Here is a 14,729-nt window from a genome sequence, read left to right as displayed (position 1 = left end):
CAGATCTGGATGTCAGAGAGAGGCCTGACACTCTCGCCAGTAAAAACAGAAGCGGTACTACTGATCGGAAGGAGGAAAATAAGACCAATAAAATTTACAATATCAGGCAAAGAAATAATACCGAAGAAAGTCATTAAATACCTGGGGGTCTCCATTGACAGCAGCCTGACCTACGCCCAGCACATCAGGGCAGTAGGCATCCGAACAGCAAAAACAACTACAGCTGTAAGCAGGTTGATGCACAACAAGGGTGTACCGAAGATTGCTAGGAGTAGTGGCACAATCTAATATGCTGTACGCGGCTCTTTATCGTAAAGAAGGAAGACGAAAGTTGCTAGTCCTGTGAGGAGGACGATAGCACACGCTTTTTAGGTGCTGCAGATGGCTTGGAAGGAAACACGAGGCGGAGGCAGAATTGGAGCCGGAAAATGTTGTCATCGAAATGCTGAAGAGTACGGAGAGCTAAGATATTGTAGCGGCGTACGTATCAGAGGTGCTACTTAGTAAAGAAGAAGACGAGCGGAGACTGCAGGCAGTTCCTACGAGGACAGTGGCAGTGGAGGCCAGCATTAACATGATCCAAGTGAAGTGCCTAACAAGCAAAGACAATCAGCTTCGCAGAGGAGTACAGTGATACAGGTCCTGTAAGCTGACGAAGAAGAGCAGAGGTTTTAGTGCGGTAAGAATCCCACAGTACCACGACTCCACCTGTGGTCCCTACGTAAGGTTTCCTCTCCTCTACAAAAAAAAGACTGTATATATGCACACTGATAGAAAACATTACAATGTTGCCAATGGTTGGATTTTATATACCGCATAAAAAAACCGCACAAAAAAAATCGCACAAATATATCACATAAAAATGGACCGTACAAAAACAGGTATTTTTATTGTATTTCTTAAAAAAATATATATATAAATATTGAAAAAAAAAATAAATATTTCGTTATTCAGATATAAATTGTAAAAAATGATAAATGTTGCAAACAAGTGGTATTATTGATTTCAACTATTAAGGATTATTTTGAACACGATTTCATATGAAACATTGCGTTCCAATAATAATAGCTTCGATATGATGGACCGCTTCCATATATCTGCTCAATTTTTTTTTGGGTTTTTATATTTTACGATTCCTATTTAAATCCTCTCGTATAATCAATACAAATGTCCATGATAAATTTCTATACAAAACAAATTTCGGAATGTTTTTTTTTTTTTGAAGAATAAAAAGAAGTATTACACTCGTAATACTCGTTGAGCGAGAATTGAAATAGTAACTATTACAAAAGAGCTATGGTCTTTCTGAAAATATTTAGTAAACATTTTATATGATTTTTATATTTTGTGTAAAGCTTATATGTGATGTGATTTTTAAAGCTTGAATAACTTAAAGATTTCCCAAATACAAGGAAACATAATAAGTGTTCCATGGAAACCTGGAATGATATACTTAATAAATAAATAATTAATGTTTTATCTCATTTTTTTAAAGAAACAAGATGTTCCGTAAGAATTTTAGGATTTGCTAAATGTTCAAAATGGAAAATTCGCAGCATGTAGGATAGTAATGTTTTTTTCTGATATTGGTCTAATCGTTGTATAAAATCGAAGTAATGTGATATTTCCATATATTTTTGGCATTTCCCTTTTAGGAGAAAGATCTAAAACTTGGAATTCGTTATCATCGTCAAAGCAGATTTTGTAGAACATTTAATATGGAGGATTTTTTAAAACATCATACACTGAATTTTCAACTAAGAGACAGTTTTTCCGTCAGTATCTTCTTATTATTGAAGCTTCTAGTTTTGTTGAAATAAATTCGTTCTACCTATAATAGCTTATTTTCATTGGTTCATAATAATATTAACTGAATTTTGTTTAATTTTTACAATTTTCTAAATTTGATAATTCAAATAAATGCATAGTAAAATAACTGATAAACTCTTTTTTTTTTAGATTTTTGACTTATTTCACTTTCATAATCACTAAAAAGATGCGCTACGCTTATTTTCATAACTGTTTAAGTCGAAAATAATTATTTCCAATGTTCTCCGTAATAATTTTGCGTCGCCTTGAGTAGAATCTTCTTCAAGTAATTGTAATTCTATATTGAAACCTGAATGTGAAGCAAACTCTGTATATTTATATTTGTTTATTTTTCTTTCTTTCTTGTATTTACTCTCAATCAGAAGTTATTTGAGTAATGGTCCCAATTAAAGCAATTAAATCTATTTTAGTAAAACGTTGAGGACGAGATCTTCGTATTCCACTATAAATAGACACTTAATTAATAATAACAAAATCATTAATTGGGACATTTTCAGTCAATGTAGAATATTTATCTTAATTTATTTACCTTTTACTTATTTATCAGTTCGTTAGTGATGCAATGAAAATAAACTAATTATTTGCAATTAAATGTGTAAAAGAGACAGAAGAACTTGTATCGATAGCTGTTTGGTCGAAACAAGAAATAAATGTTATAATTATTACGTGAAAAAGAAATATTTAAGAGTTATTGAATATAAAATTGTAATTGTTTTTTTTTTCAAAGCTGTTTAAACAAATAGCAATACTAAAGAAGTAACTTACAAAGTAAATAATATACTAATAATAGCCATAAGCTTACTAGAAATTTATAATCAAATTTTTTATACTTTTGAAAATACGTTAATGGAATGATGATAAAATATCAGTAGTTTCGCCCTTTTTTTGAAGAAATAATGTAATGAAAATAAATTTCATCAGTAATTGTAAATATTAATCAATAATTAATATTATAAATTATTCATATAAATGAATAAAAGAAAATAATAATAATTTATTGGCCAAACATCAATACATAAGAAGAAGAAGAAGAAGAAAAAGTACAATTTATACATAAATAAATTTTAACATACAATAAAAAAATATATATTAATAGGTTGGCCAAAGGGAAAAGAAAAGATATTTTCTTGTTTAAATTTTATCGGTAATTGCAAAAAAATACAATTACTATTTATAAAAGTTGTCGAAAAAAATATATGAAAAAGTAATTTAAAACTTGACTTACAGAAGAAGTTTGTTAGTATTGATGGACACGGAGATAATGGAAAATGGATTTCTTCTCACAGAAAAAATGGTGTTAAACACTGGAACTGATGCGATCACGAGTGAATAGTTTTCAGGGTTTCCAGGATCGGCACGCGCTTGGCACACGCAGAAGATAAACTGTGTGTGCGACGGTTTGCAGGATGGACCACTCTGTGCGAAAACTGTTCCCGAACTCTTGAATACAACCTGTGGAAATGCACGTGCGGGCGCAGACGTACAGGTTGGGTCTTACTCCAACTGGAATTCTGGTGTTCGAGAACGGGCAGAAAATTGGACTTTTCTCGTGACCGAAGATCGGAAAATTGAATTTCAAAAAGAAGAAATTGACGTTGGTTGTTGTCGAGGATGATGACGCTGGGCGACAGGAGGATCACATTTTCGTCTTCAGGTCAGTAATTTGAATGAATGAATTATTAATTTCGAATTGTGGTCGTTCGATAATTAGAAAATAATGACGGAGTAAGAAAACGGTCATTTGTTTCGACACGAATATCTTACGTGATTCATTTACTTCCGCTTGTGCTCGGAAGAACCGTAAGATTCAGTATTGTAGCATATGCAGCGACAAATATAAGAAGTGTAGTGTACAACATTTCAATTGTACATTTCTTTTAACACGCATCGCCGGACACAGCTGTCTACAATATTACGCGTAACGCTTAAATAACGATTTTAAAGATCCCACGCTCCACCTAATTACAAAATATTATTTCATTGCATACGAGGTCCTCCCAACATCTCGTCTGAATCGCCGGGATCCCGATTCGTACTCCACCTATCCTCAAAACTTTCCACTACAATGCAGATTGCAATTGGCGTAATGCGTCGACAGGACGCAGCTAAATGGAAGCATGGATGAGGCTTTTCCTAGAGGGAAGAAGCAGGCGGAAGAAAAAAACATTTTTCATTGCAGAAAGTTTTAAAAATTACAGACAGAAATATTCAGAGAGCTATGCAATTCGTGATCTCAATTTTTTTAATTTCCTGTTTCTGATTATAATGTATCCATGATGCAGGTTGCACAATGAGAAGGCCTGTAAGCATTTGTGGAAATGCGCTGTGTAGCATCACGGTTTCTTCAGACTTCAAGCGCCTGTTAAAGGTCCATTGGCTTGCCAAAACTTTTTCCGGGTAGGTTCTGGGTATTCTGGTCAAACCGAGTATCAGAGTACGCATCAAAGTCGTCCACGGCGAGTGGTGCAGCTCGAAAGAAGACCGAGCCAAAGGTACATTTATTACAATTCGATTTACGGAGATTGCATACCAAAAGTTTGTTATATGATATGATCAGGTACAGAAGGAGGCAAGCCACGTTCTTCGGGAGAAGTTACGGGAACAACAAAATTCCGGAACGTTGCAAATCACGGAGACTTCACAAGAGGTTCCGAAACATGCTGATTCCATATAACCTTCGTCGAGGTAATACAGCGAACGTTCAATGGCATCGAATGCCACCGTTGCTACCGAAAGCGAGCCTTACTATTTCGAAGTTTCGAACGACAACACGAAGACTCTCACGCCCACTGTTAATTCCTATAGGTAAGTTTTTATAAGAAAAGTACAATTTGTAATAATACTTTTCCTTTAAGTCCCGTTCTATCGATGAGCAGTAGCAAAAACGGCACACTGAAAAGGAACAGTGCAACAACGCCAGCATCTTATCCACCCATCAGTCCGACGCTTTCAGCTCGGATGGGCGGTGCACAACCGATACCTCGGAATCAATTTAAATGCAATATACTGAAAGGTTAGTACTTGAAGAAATCAATTAAATTGTAATGTTTTACAATTACGTGGTTGTTTGTAGCGAAAGCAGAGGATGAGTTGAACGTAAACGTTACGAAGCTGATGAATCAGATGTTCGTGGGCGCCGAAGAATAATGACGAGGAGAATATGAATTCTCTCAATGCAGCCACCTTCATGTCGTAAGTATACACGCTTGTGTCGTTCTCTCTTGATTCTGTATTGCAATTTGCTAACAACATTAGGGCGGCGACAAATTGACGTTGTCCGTAAGTGGTCCTGCGCCGCCGAATAACCAGGACCTCGTCGAAGAGAGGAAGAGATAGACCACGCCGGTAACAGTCACCTACTTCGGACAATCAGACTGTGGTAAATTGGAATGCTGGGCGAGAAGAAAGCAACTTGCCATGTTTCGATGAAGCTATTGACGAACCTCCGAAGAACTCGAACCCCTTCGTCACAACGCCCACCACCGATCCTTTCCACGAAGCAAATCCTTTTCTCTCCAGCAATCCCTTTCAAATGGATGCGATCGTAACAGAGTCTGAGGTAAATCCGCTTTACGTGTGCTTCTTATTATTGTATCTATCTATCTTCATGTCTGCTGGCAAATACAACAATTCATTATATTAATTTGATTGAAACAGATCGATGGTTCATTGGCAAACGAATACGACACAGAGGACAGCAATCGGAACGCAGTGACTCTAAGTTTCAGCAATCTCTCACCCTGGCTGGTATCACAAGATATCGTCAGTGCTCCAGTTTCTAAAGTGAACACCAGGAAAAGGCGATCATTAAGTAATCTGTTATAACTACTTAGCTTTAAAATGTATTTTAAATTGTATGATAGAAGAAAACGTAATGTGATATGAAAACGCGGACGCAACGAATTTGAAAGCAAAACAAACATTTTTATTGACATGAAATGATTATACGAAATGATTAAGAAAACTTGAATTATTCTACATTTTTTCACAATTATCTCTTCTATTTTTAAATTAAAATATTTGTTGAATTTTTAGATATTTTATGCATTCACTGAAATCGATTACGATCATCAGATTTCATATATATATGGTGTCCCCTTTCCCAACAAGAGTGGAAAATTTAATGTTAAATAAAACACATTCTTTAATTTAACCGTAAAGTACGTAGACGGAATTATGTATGGAACAACACATATCTTCCGCACACAATTATGTTCTTTTGACGAAATTAGCAATCACGGTTTGCTATAACTGTGGCTGAATTTCTTCAGCAATACAGGCTTGGATTTTTGTTTAGAAAATAGATTTACCACTCTTGTTGGGACACCCCCTATACAGATGTTCTCTACATTCCTTCCTCTGCGCTCATTTTGTTGTTCATTCCAAAGTGCCATCGACGTTCCACTTTTATAAAAATAATTATAAAGCATTTGTCCATAAACATTTTATTATCATAACAGAAGAAAACTTATATTCATAAAATCAACTCGAGTTTATTCCCTATAATAATAAATAAAATATTGGAAATTACAATTTTCCACCAGTTCAGAGATTACTGTTTAAAGCAAACGACCTTTGCATTCGGACGAACCGCAACGACAATACATAACTTTACCAGGAACGCTGCCGATGTCGTAATTGTAGTTCCATGTGAGTTCGGTGCCGGCCCTTATGTAATTGATTGCAAAGAAGGAGACCCAAGGAAATCGGACATCGTGCGTGTCCACGAATACATTCTGCACGAAGATATTCGGAGTACAGGAATGCTGCAAATTATTTTAATCGTATTAAACATCGCGATATTAACTTGTGCAAATCAAACGTATATAGTAAAAATGTCAAAGTTGTGAAATGTACATACATTTAAATATCTTCCAATGTTTCCGGTATTCTTAGCATCCATAATATATACACACTCATCGCTTCCAAACATTTCCCTCACCGATTTGTATTCGACTTTAGATTCTACGGTTTCTGCAGGGTTGAAGCTCGAAGGTTCCCGCACTGCATACAACAAAATACAATTAAGTTCTTTCATAACAGACATCTTTTAACAATACTACCATCTTCATCGTCACTTATAGTCACAGTTTCATCGACATCCATTTTAGATGTGGATGCCACCTTCTTAGGTGCTGGGGCTGGATCGTTTTTATATTGTGCTGCTGCCCTTCTTAACCGTGTCCTAGAATGATAAAATTATCCATCATTCTTCCCATTAGAATTTGCAACATAATTGATAATAGATTAACAACTAACCATAAATTTAACGATTCTAGGGAATCATCGCTATCTTCCATTGCCGGTGTGAAGTCTTCGTCATGGTTACGTTGCTTGGCCGTTTCATTCCTAGAGCCTTCTTCGTCCTCGGAGTCCTTGTCGCTGGTGTACGCCTCGTGTTCATAGTCTTCTTTGAAGCCTTCCACCGACTCAATATAATCGAGCTCAGCTAAATACTCGTCACCGTAATTTTTGCCACCCTGAATACAAACACATAAAAATACTTTCACGAAACTGGTAAATATACTTTATTCAAACCTCGTTGGCCATTTGCTCGGTGAGCAAAGCTCCTGCGTAGATACAAATGAATGAGCCTTGAGGAATGTCATTTATGCACCGAATGCCCCAGCCGCGATTGACCGTCTTGAAGACCTGCAGTTTGTGTTGAAGAGGATTTTGGACGACTCGATTCAAACAAGTTTTCGAACATTTGCACCTGAAAATTGAATGTAATCAAAAAAATATTGTCTTAACGTTGTCAGCTTTGAACGTACATCGAATTGCATTCGTAAATACCGGTGAAAACGGGCTCGTTCAGTCGCCTGTAATTATATCCTATTGAAGTCTTGGTTTTGTTCAAATATTTAGTTCCTTGTAAGGTTAATTGCCAGCAACTGCATTTACTTTTATCCTAAAACAGACAAAAAAAAAACAAAGATATAAACATTGATATACTTGAAGTGATTGCTTCATTACCGAACAGTCGTCTTCACAATCGCATCCAACTAAGAAATCCGTATCCAAGTTAAGATTGACGCCTTCCATTGGCATTCGAGTTGTCGAATAATTAACGAAGTTGTTCAATTCATTGTCCACGTAGTTTACGACTGGAATTGGTATATCCTCGAAACCAGTCGAAAGATCCTTAATAACCGGGGAATTAGGCTCTAAAATGAACTCCGCCAAGCAGCGGACGTAATAGTCGAAGGAGAACAAGTCAACAGTCAAGTCGGATTTTATCTCTTGTAAGTAATTATGTAATTCGGGCATATTTCTAACGACTCGACCACAAGGCGTCTTGTAAACCACCGATGGTTTCCTACCCTTCACTTTGTTATGCAAACGGTAAAATCCGCAGAGCAAAGGTTTTGCCAGTGGTCCGTAACCTTTAAGACGGCTCAGTGATGTGATCATCTCTTGTTGGCACGATTCGTTGCACTGATGCAACTTGTAAATCTTCATCGACGGATTTTGCCTTTTTGGTGTGTAGTACTGAGAAATGATATAGTATTTAATTTATTATACAAACATAAATTAATGTTTCATAAAACATACCACGATCTTTCCTGGCGGACGATTTTCAGGTTTTAGGGTAATGTCCTTGGCTTCAGGCAAGATAGGTTTAGGATCAATTGTGCATGGTGGTCGTGTGCTTTTCTTCGCCACGGACCTAATTTCTGTTTTTGCAGTATCATCTACGCAAATAACATCATCGTCCCTAGTGTACTGCACGTAAGGTGTTTTCCCTGAATTCGCTTGAATGTAAGCAGATCTATGGTGACGCTGTCTGTTTTGCAATCTGCTGTCGGTCGCCTGTAACTCTTTGTACATTATGTTGAAACGCCTCGAACCTCGGTATATCCATTCCACCCTCTTCAGTGATTCGAAGTATATTTGGGCCAGCGAACAGTCTATATTCAGAACGGTGGTCATATACCATCTGGATCTGAATTCTGTACGGAACACTTGGTTCTTTTGCAGTTTGACCATCGACCTATTGGGATATTCCGTTACATACTTCCTGATAAAAGCCATCGAATCAGTGTTGACGTCCTCCCAGACGCTGTCGTTTTGATGGTAAACGAGAAAGACATTGTTGTAATGCACGTAGTGCGCGTAACCATCGTCGAAGAATATAAGATAACGGTATTTGTTATGCTGCGTTGGAAACTCTCCAACCACCCCCGGGTAGTATGCATCCCTTTTTGATGATTTCAGATCTCCAAATTCCTTAAAAAGAGCAATCACCCTTTTCCCCACGTCCAACATCACGTTAGACTTCTCGGAGTAAGCAATCTCCTTTCCGTTCACGGTTCGTCTTTGCGTAAGTCCAGATCCACTCGTTTCGCGAACCACCTGAAAAACCTGCGTCCCGTTGTTCGGCCCCAGTATTTTATCCAATGTAACTTTAATCCAGGATGATAAATTCGAGTTTTTCTTCACGTAATAATGATTACCTACGGAAATATCCCTTACTTTATTAACCCAATGAGCTTTTCCAATATCATACCTATTATTAATGGTGGTTTTTCAAGAATCGTTCTGATAGGTAAATCAGCAGGTGGTTCTAAAGGTGTATGCTCTGTTACATCAGGTTTCATGTCAGCATTACTTGTAGCTGCTATACTCTTACTTCTAGTTTGAATTCTGACCTCAGTTTGACACCCATCTAAAATATTCATAATAATTGTAACATTCTTGCATAGAAATGCTTCATATGTACCAGATTTCTTTGAAACATTTTCATATACCCTTAGAGTTTTCTCTTCAATAATCAATTCTGGCAAAATCTCGTTAGTAGGCTTCATTGTTTTATATAATCCAAAGAGCATTGAATCAACTTCTTTTCTGATACTATCAATCATAGTTTTGAGTTCCGTATAAGAGTCTAAAAATAACTTGTACAATTAAAAATTATGTTATTATTACAAAGGTAAACTTACCATTGTTGGCTTCATACTTTTTCTTCAATGTATCAATAGCCTTTTCCACTTTTTGCTCATACTTAACTGTTTTCAATGCATTGTTAAGGACATCATCGAAATTCTCTTCAAGCATTTTCATAGTTTCATCATCTATTAATACATCTGGTTCCTTCCCCTCGCCATCACTATCTGAATCATCAATTGCAACAGTCTCATCCCTTACAGGAATGTCCACTTCCATAATGTCACCATCATCATCAGTAAGTGACTGACAGAGGATATCAAAGGTTTGCACTGCCAGATGAAAGCATTCCATGCAAATCATTTGTTTCTTGCTTGTATCATTTTTAACTCTGTAGTAAGACAAACAGAAGTTAGGTGGATTGATGAGATTGATACCACTTTGACATGAGTAATTGATGCATTTTCGATCACCTGCTGGAGCTTGACCAACAAGATCAATTACAGCTGGAACAAAACAAAACATAAATCATTACAGTAACACTGGCAATATTATTTGAACAACATGCAAGTATTAACTTTAGATGTCAACCTCAAAACGTTAAGGTCTGTCGAATGTTATTGCAACTGTACGTATTGATGAACGCCAATGAATGAAGTTATTTGAATTTCGAAAAAAAAAAAAGAAAACAAGGTTAAATTATATTACCCGGCTGCTCATCATCATCCAAAACAATAACAACCGATGAACTTGCAACATTCTGTGCAGAACTGCTAATGAATTCCTTCGACATCACACACAATTCATTCACACACTAAACTAAATATTGTTATATTTGACATTAATAAACTTATAAGAAAGCAAAGCGTAAACAAACGAAACAATCTGACAATCCGCGTTTACTCGAAGATTTTTACAGTGTTGCCATAACTATATTTATGAAACTTAAAAACGTGTTATCATAATATTGATATTTGAAATTATTACAATTTATATTACATTAAAATATTATAAGATTTGGACTACCAAATAACTTTGAGATGGTCCAAAACAAAAGTGATTTTAACGAAATCCACAACATCGCAAATTTTATAGATTACCAACTGACAAAATAAAATATTTTATAGATACGCCTTTGTGTTGGCCTACATAAATCGGAGTCGAACCGAAATTAATTTTGTTCAAGTTTACGGTTACGTTCCATGTAATTGTTTATCGTACCAGCTTCGGTTTTGGTTCGTCTAAAAATTTCGGTTCAGTTCCGATTTTAAATTGGTTAGTTAAAATTTAAAATCGAGTCCAATTGAACCGAAATTAACCGTAATTAAAATTTCGAACCGGATACAGTTCAGTTAAAAATTCCGGTTAATTTCGGATAATAAAATTGGCATGTTTATCTCATCCTATTTTCGGTGGCAATCGCAAGCCGAAATCCCGACTATGTCAAAATCCGGACTACCATAATCCCGACAATCTAAAACTTAATAAGATTATTAATTCTTGTTATTTATTGTTAATAACATAAACTAATTTTATTATATAATATTTCTTATTCTTAAGTTTTATAATGAATAAGTCAACGAAAAAAAAACAATAATAATTAATATTATTTATTGTTATTAAGAATAAATAACAACAATTAATAATCGAGCAAAAGAGCCATCGACCTAGGTCTTAAAAGTATTTAAGTACCGTCGTACCTATTAAAATATAGTAGAATAATTTAAAAATGTTATTGTAGAAATTATAATAATAAAAATCACTGTCGGGATTTCGATATATTCGGGATTTTGATTGTCGGGATTATGGTAGTCGGGATTTCGATACACTCGGGATTTCGATACACTTGGGATTTCGAACGTCGGGCTTTCAATAGACGGTCTTTCGGTTGTCGGGCTTGCGATATAGACCCATGAAATACTTTATTTGGTTTTAAATAATAGTTATAATTATAGCATCAATGATGAAATAAAAATACACATTCGTTTCATCATCAGTTCTTTGTGCGTAAGTACAACGATATAAGAACAAAGAACAAAAAGTACGAAGAAACATAAATAATAAAATATAAATAATAGTAAAGACTTCAATTAAAATAAAAAGAAAAACATTAACAGTTGCAAATTAACAAGCTGCGGGAATATTAAATTCTAAGAGAATAAAATATTAACATTGAATCATAACAGTAAAATAGAATTGTAGCTGCAACAATGCATTTGTAAACATATAGTATTTATATAAAATAGTGTTGGAAATTTTTTTTCGTTGTCGAATGTTGAGGTATTGATAAGGCACTCTTCATTTATACTTGTACATTATTCTAGCACCACTTAGAAAATACGGCTCTGTGTCATGTTAAACCTTCTGGACGGGAAAGTAATTCTGGTAGAAGATGTTGATAGTAATGCCTGATCCCATAAGGATGACGAAGGCAACGATGGCGATGGCTCGGATGACCTTCTCCGACCTGGTGACCTCGATGTTGCGCAGCACGAAGATGCCTACCAGGAGACCGGCCAAAGCGCCGAAGAAGTGAGCAGCGTAACCGATGGATTCGTCGGCGTTCAGCACGTATCGGTTGTAGATGGCAGTGCCCACGTCGCTGCCCATCAGCACGACGAATATTATCATTTGGATAATGGGATAGGTCATCTCGCTCCAATTCTGCAAAGAAAGAAAAATAATAACAAACACTGTATGTAATCAAATTTTAACCGAAACACCTGATTAGTAATAATCTTCCGGAAGTGGTGATTATTGTAATATAAAGTGTTGATAGCGAACCTTAACATAGGAGTAGCGTTTGAACCGTAAAACATAAAGCGTGCGTTGATTGTGCTCTGTTCGCTTGTGTTCGTGGTTTAGTAGAGTATTTTTGTAATATACATATTGACTTGCAGAAGATATATCATTAATCTGCAGGTATCAGGGTATAGTGTGGAATTTTCTCGAGATGCGAAATAATTCATCCAGAACGCTAAAGTGCACGGAGACGTATAACAAAATAATTTATCAAAGATTCCCTCGCATTTAAATTTTGAAACCAAAGAAGATACATCACATGCAAATAATCTTGTTATGAAAACCTAAAACGAACTTATAGCTCTTGAAAATTGATAGCTAACGTAGACAAATCAACGCGAACCTGAAAAGGCTAACTGCAACAATCAAGCTCATACTATACTCTTCAGTAGATTATTAGTTGGAACAAAAAATCTCTACATTCTTAGACATGAAGTGATTAATGAAGAGGTATAGAAACTTGGAGAGGAAAATAACCTTACCATAATGATTGAAGCTAGATGGGCAGTTATTAAAGAATAAACGCCTCCGCTGGCTCCGGCCAATCGCACAGTTGGATCGGTGATGGATGTACCCAAACTACCAGCAATCACCCCAGCAAAGTATACCACGGCAACGCGTAATCCATTGTGCACCATCTCTAGTGGTACACCCAAAACAATTTGCACCAAGATATTCACAATCAAATGGTAAAAGCTACAAAATCAAACGAATTACGAATACGGTAATTTCGAAACGGAGCGTCTCACCCGATGTGCACAAACATGTAAGTAAGGAATCTCCAAAATTCCTTCCTTTGGTGTGGGTCATAGAGCAAAGCATTAGCTACAGGACCTGTTATTTCTTTTGAATCATTACCTAAAGCCAGATCAGCCACAAACAGTATAATCTCTATCAAAGAAATCAGTATCATTATAACTGGTGGTGGACAGCATTTGTACTGATCCTCATATCGGCCATCTACTGTAGTTTCCTCCAAAGGCCTCCTTCGCTTTGGCAGCAAGAAATTCACATACTGCGAATACCTTCAATAGCAAATTCACAATTAGATTACCTGAAACCATAAATGAAACATTTAAATTACTTCTCTTGGACTTTACTGAAGAATAACTCATTATCTGGATTGTTGACCATGTGAAGAAACTCATGAAAATCCAATTCACCATCCAGATTCATATCAGCAGTCCTGTGTATAGCCTTAACTACATGTTTTGGTATGTCTTGTTCATAGGCAGTGCTCCTTATCATGTCTCTCAACTCTCTCTTGTTAATCTTCCCATCATTATTTAAGTCATACTAAAACATTCACATGAATACACAAAATGTTCAATTTCCATATGAAAATGAATCATTTACTTTTTGAAAAACTACTCTCCATCTCTCCTCATTTAAATTTGTCAACTCTATGGATGTATCAGCCATTATCAGGGATCACTAATTACACCTTCTTGTAGTTATGCTGTTACTCTACAATTCCTGAATGTATTACCGTTTTTTTTATTATTATTATAAGAGTCAGCAGTAGTATCAAATACAGTTGTGATCATACCATAAGATAAACGATACTGAATAAAAACAGTCGAAATCTGTATTTACAATTAACAATACCACTGAAATATATAGTTTTAAGTTTCATTTAATAAAACTAATAATATATACATATAATAATTGTGATCTAGATGCAGACCAATGCAGACACAACTGGACACAGCACACCTTGTTATGTTCCGTTCGCCTGTGCGATCTATTAGTTTAAGTTCATGAAGTGCGCATGCGTAGAAGTGAATCCGTGAATATTATAAGATTTCTCACACAGATGGCACTAGAGTGGATCTGAAAATACCCATATCGTTTTTCAAACTAGGATAACTGCAGAAATACAAAAATAGAACACAATACCATAGATCACAAAAGTTTCTGAAACAATGGCGTCAAAAATAGTCAACGCCATCACCGTTCTCAAAAGTAAATGAAGCAATACGCGCTTGCGCATTTTCATGAATTTCAATCCATGGATCGCATAATAGACTGGCTCCTCACCTTGTTTATATACGTCATGTAGATGAGTTGCGATGAGTTATGCTTTAGGCATTTCTTTTCACAACTGATACGTCAGATGTATACTTCCAATAATACTCATTCAGCAAAACAGTTCAAATATTGTTATAAGTATAATTCCTTATCAAAACTTTACAACACAGAATCTTCAA

General features: G+C 35.8%; 3 protein-coding genes and 1 pseudogene across 5 annotated transcripts in view; 1 reads left to right on the top strand and 3 right to left on the bottom strand.

Moving 5' to 3' along the window:
- The window catches only part of LOC108566555, a 38,946-nt gene extending 35,768 nt beyond the window's left edge, over positions 1–3,178 (bottom strand). Inside the window, exon 1 of one of the 2 annotated variants that reach the window (XM_017926504.1) lies at positions 3,056–3,178. The gene's annotated coding sequence lies outside the window, so the exon portion shown is untranslated. The remainder of the gene's footprint in view (positions 1–3,055) is intronic. The other variant, XM_017926505.1, reaches the window with a different exon arrangement.
- Positions 3,179–3,219: 41 nt separating this feature from the next.
- LOC108566531 lies at positions 3,220–6,270 on the top strand (annotated as a pseudogene).
- Positions 6,271–6,303: 33 nt separating this feature from the next.
- Positions 6,304–10,617, bottom strand: LOC108566549 (histone-lysine N-methyltransferase eggless). Of its 2 annotated transcripts, none has more exons than XM_017926487.1 (12): positions 10,426–10,617; positions 9,774–10,223; positions 9,554–9,718; positions 9,341–9,499; positions 8,386–9,287; positions 7,807–8,322; positions 7,605–7,741; positions 7,369–7,546; positions 7,090–7,310; positions 6,894–7,015; positions 6,692–6,834; positions 6,304–6,596 (listed from the first exon to the last, which is right to left on the bottom strand). In XM_017926487.1, the coding sequence occupies exons 1-12, from the start codon at positions 10,508–10,510 to the stop codon at positions 6,390–6,392; spliced, it is 3,285 nt and encodes a 1,094-aa protein (XP_017781976.1). In that variant the 5' UTR covers positions 10,511–10,617; the 3' UTR covers positions 6,304–6,389. The 2 variants fall into 2 exon arrangements, with proteins under 2 accessions (XP_017781976.1, XP_017781977.1); XM_017926488.1 differs by lacking the exon at positions 10,426–10,617 and adding an exon at positions 10,296–10,344.
- Positions 10,618–11,633: 1,016 nt separating this feature from the next.
- On the bottom strand, positions 11,634–14,128 carry LOC108566569 (rhomboid-related protein 2-like). The gene is made up of 6 exons (XM_017926533.1): positions 14,069–14,128; positions 13,876–13,995; positions 13,604–13,815; positions 13,269–13,544; positions 13,002–13,215; positions 11,634–12,381 (listed from the first exon to the last, which is right to left on the bottom strand). The coding sequence occupies exons 2-6, from the start codon at positions 13,939–13,941 to the stop codon at positions 12,073–12,075; spliced, it is 1,077 nt and encodes a 358-aa protein (XP_017782022.1). The 5' UTR covers positions 13,942–13,995; positions 14,069–14,128; the 3' UTR covers positions 11,634–12,072.
- Between the last annotated feature and the right edge of the window lie 601 nt (positions 14,129–14,729).

The sequence above is a fragment of the Nicrophorus vespilloides genome, unplaced genomic scaffold (assembly GCF_001412225.1).
Source record: "Nicrophorus vespilloides isolate i.1.1-1 unplaced genomic scaffold, Nicve_v1.0, whole genome shotgun sequence".
NCBI lineage: Eukaryota > Metazoa > Arthropoda > Insecta > Coleoptera > Silphidae > Nicrophorus > Nicrophorus vespilloides.
The sequence above is the reverse complement of the archived record's forward strand: the minus strand, read 5'-3'. Positions and strand labels throughout refer to the sequence as shown.

Bases quoted from the DNA above. Each gene is read 5' to 3' on its own strand.
- LOC108566569 (XM_017926533.1), bottom strand. From the start codon at position 13,941: ATGGCTGATACATCCATAGAGTTGACAAATTTAAATGAGGAGAGATGG. The intron at 13,545-13,603 runs GTAATTTAAATG...TTGCTATTGAAG, and splicing joins TTCAGTAAAGTCCAAGAGAA to GTATTCGCAGTATGTGAATT. The intron at 12,382-13,001 runs GTAAGGTTATTT...CTTTCTTTGCAG, and splicing joins ATCTAGCTTCAATCATTATG to AATTGGAGCGAGATGACCTA.
- LOC108566549 (XM_017926487.1), bottom strand. From the start codon at position 10,510: ATGTCGAAGGAATTCATTAGCAGTTCTGCACAGAATGTTGCAAGTTCA. The intron at 7,547-7,604 runs GTACGTTCAAAG...TTCAATTTTCAG, and splicing joins ATTTACGAATGCAATTCGAT to GTGCAAATGTTCGAAAACTT. The intron at 7,016-7,089 runs GTTAGTTGTTAA...TTATCATTCTAG, and splicing joins CTAGAATCGTTAAATTTATG to GACACGGTTAAGAAGGGCAG.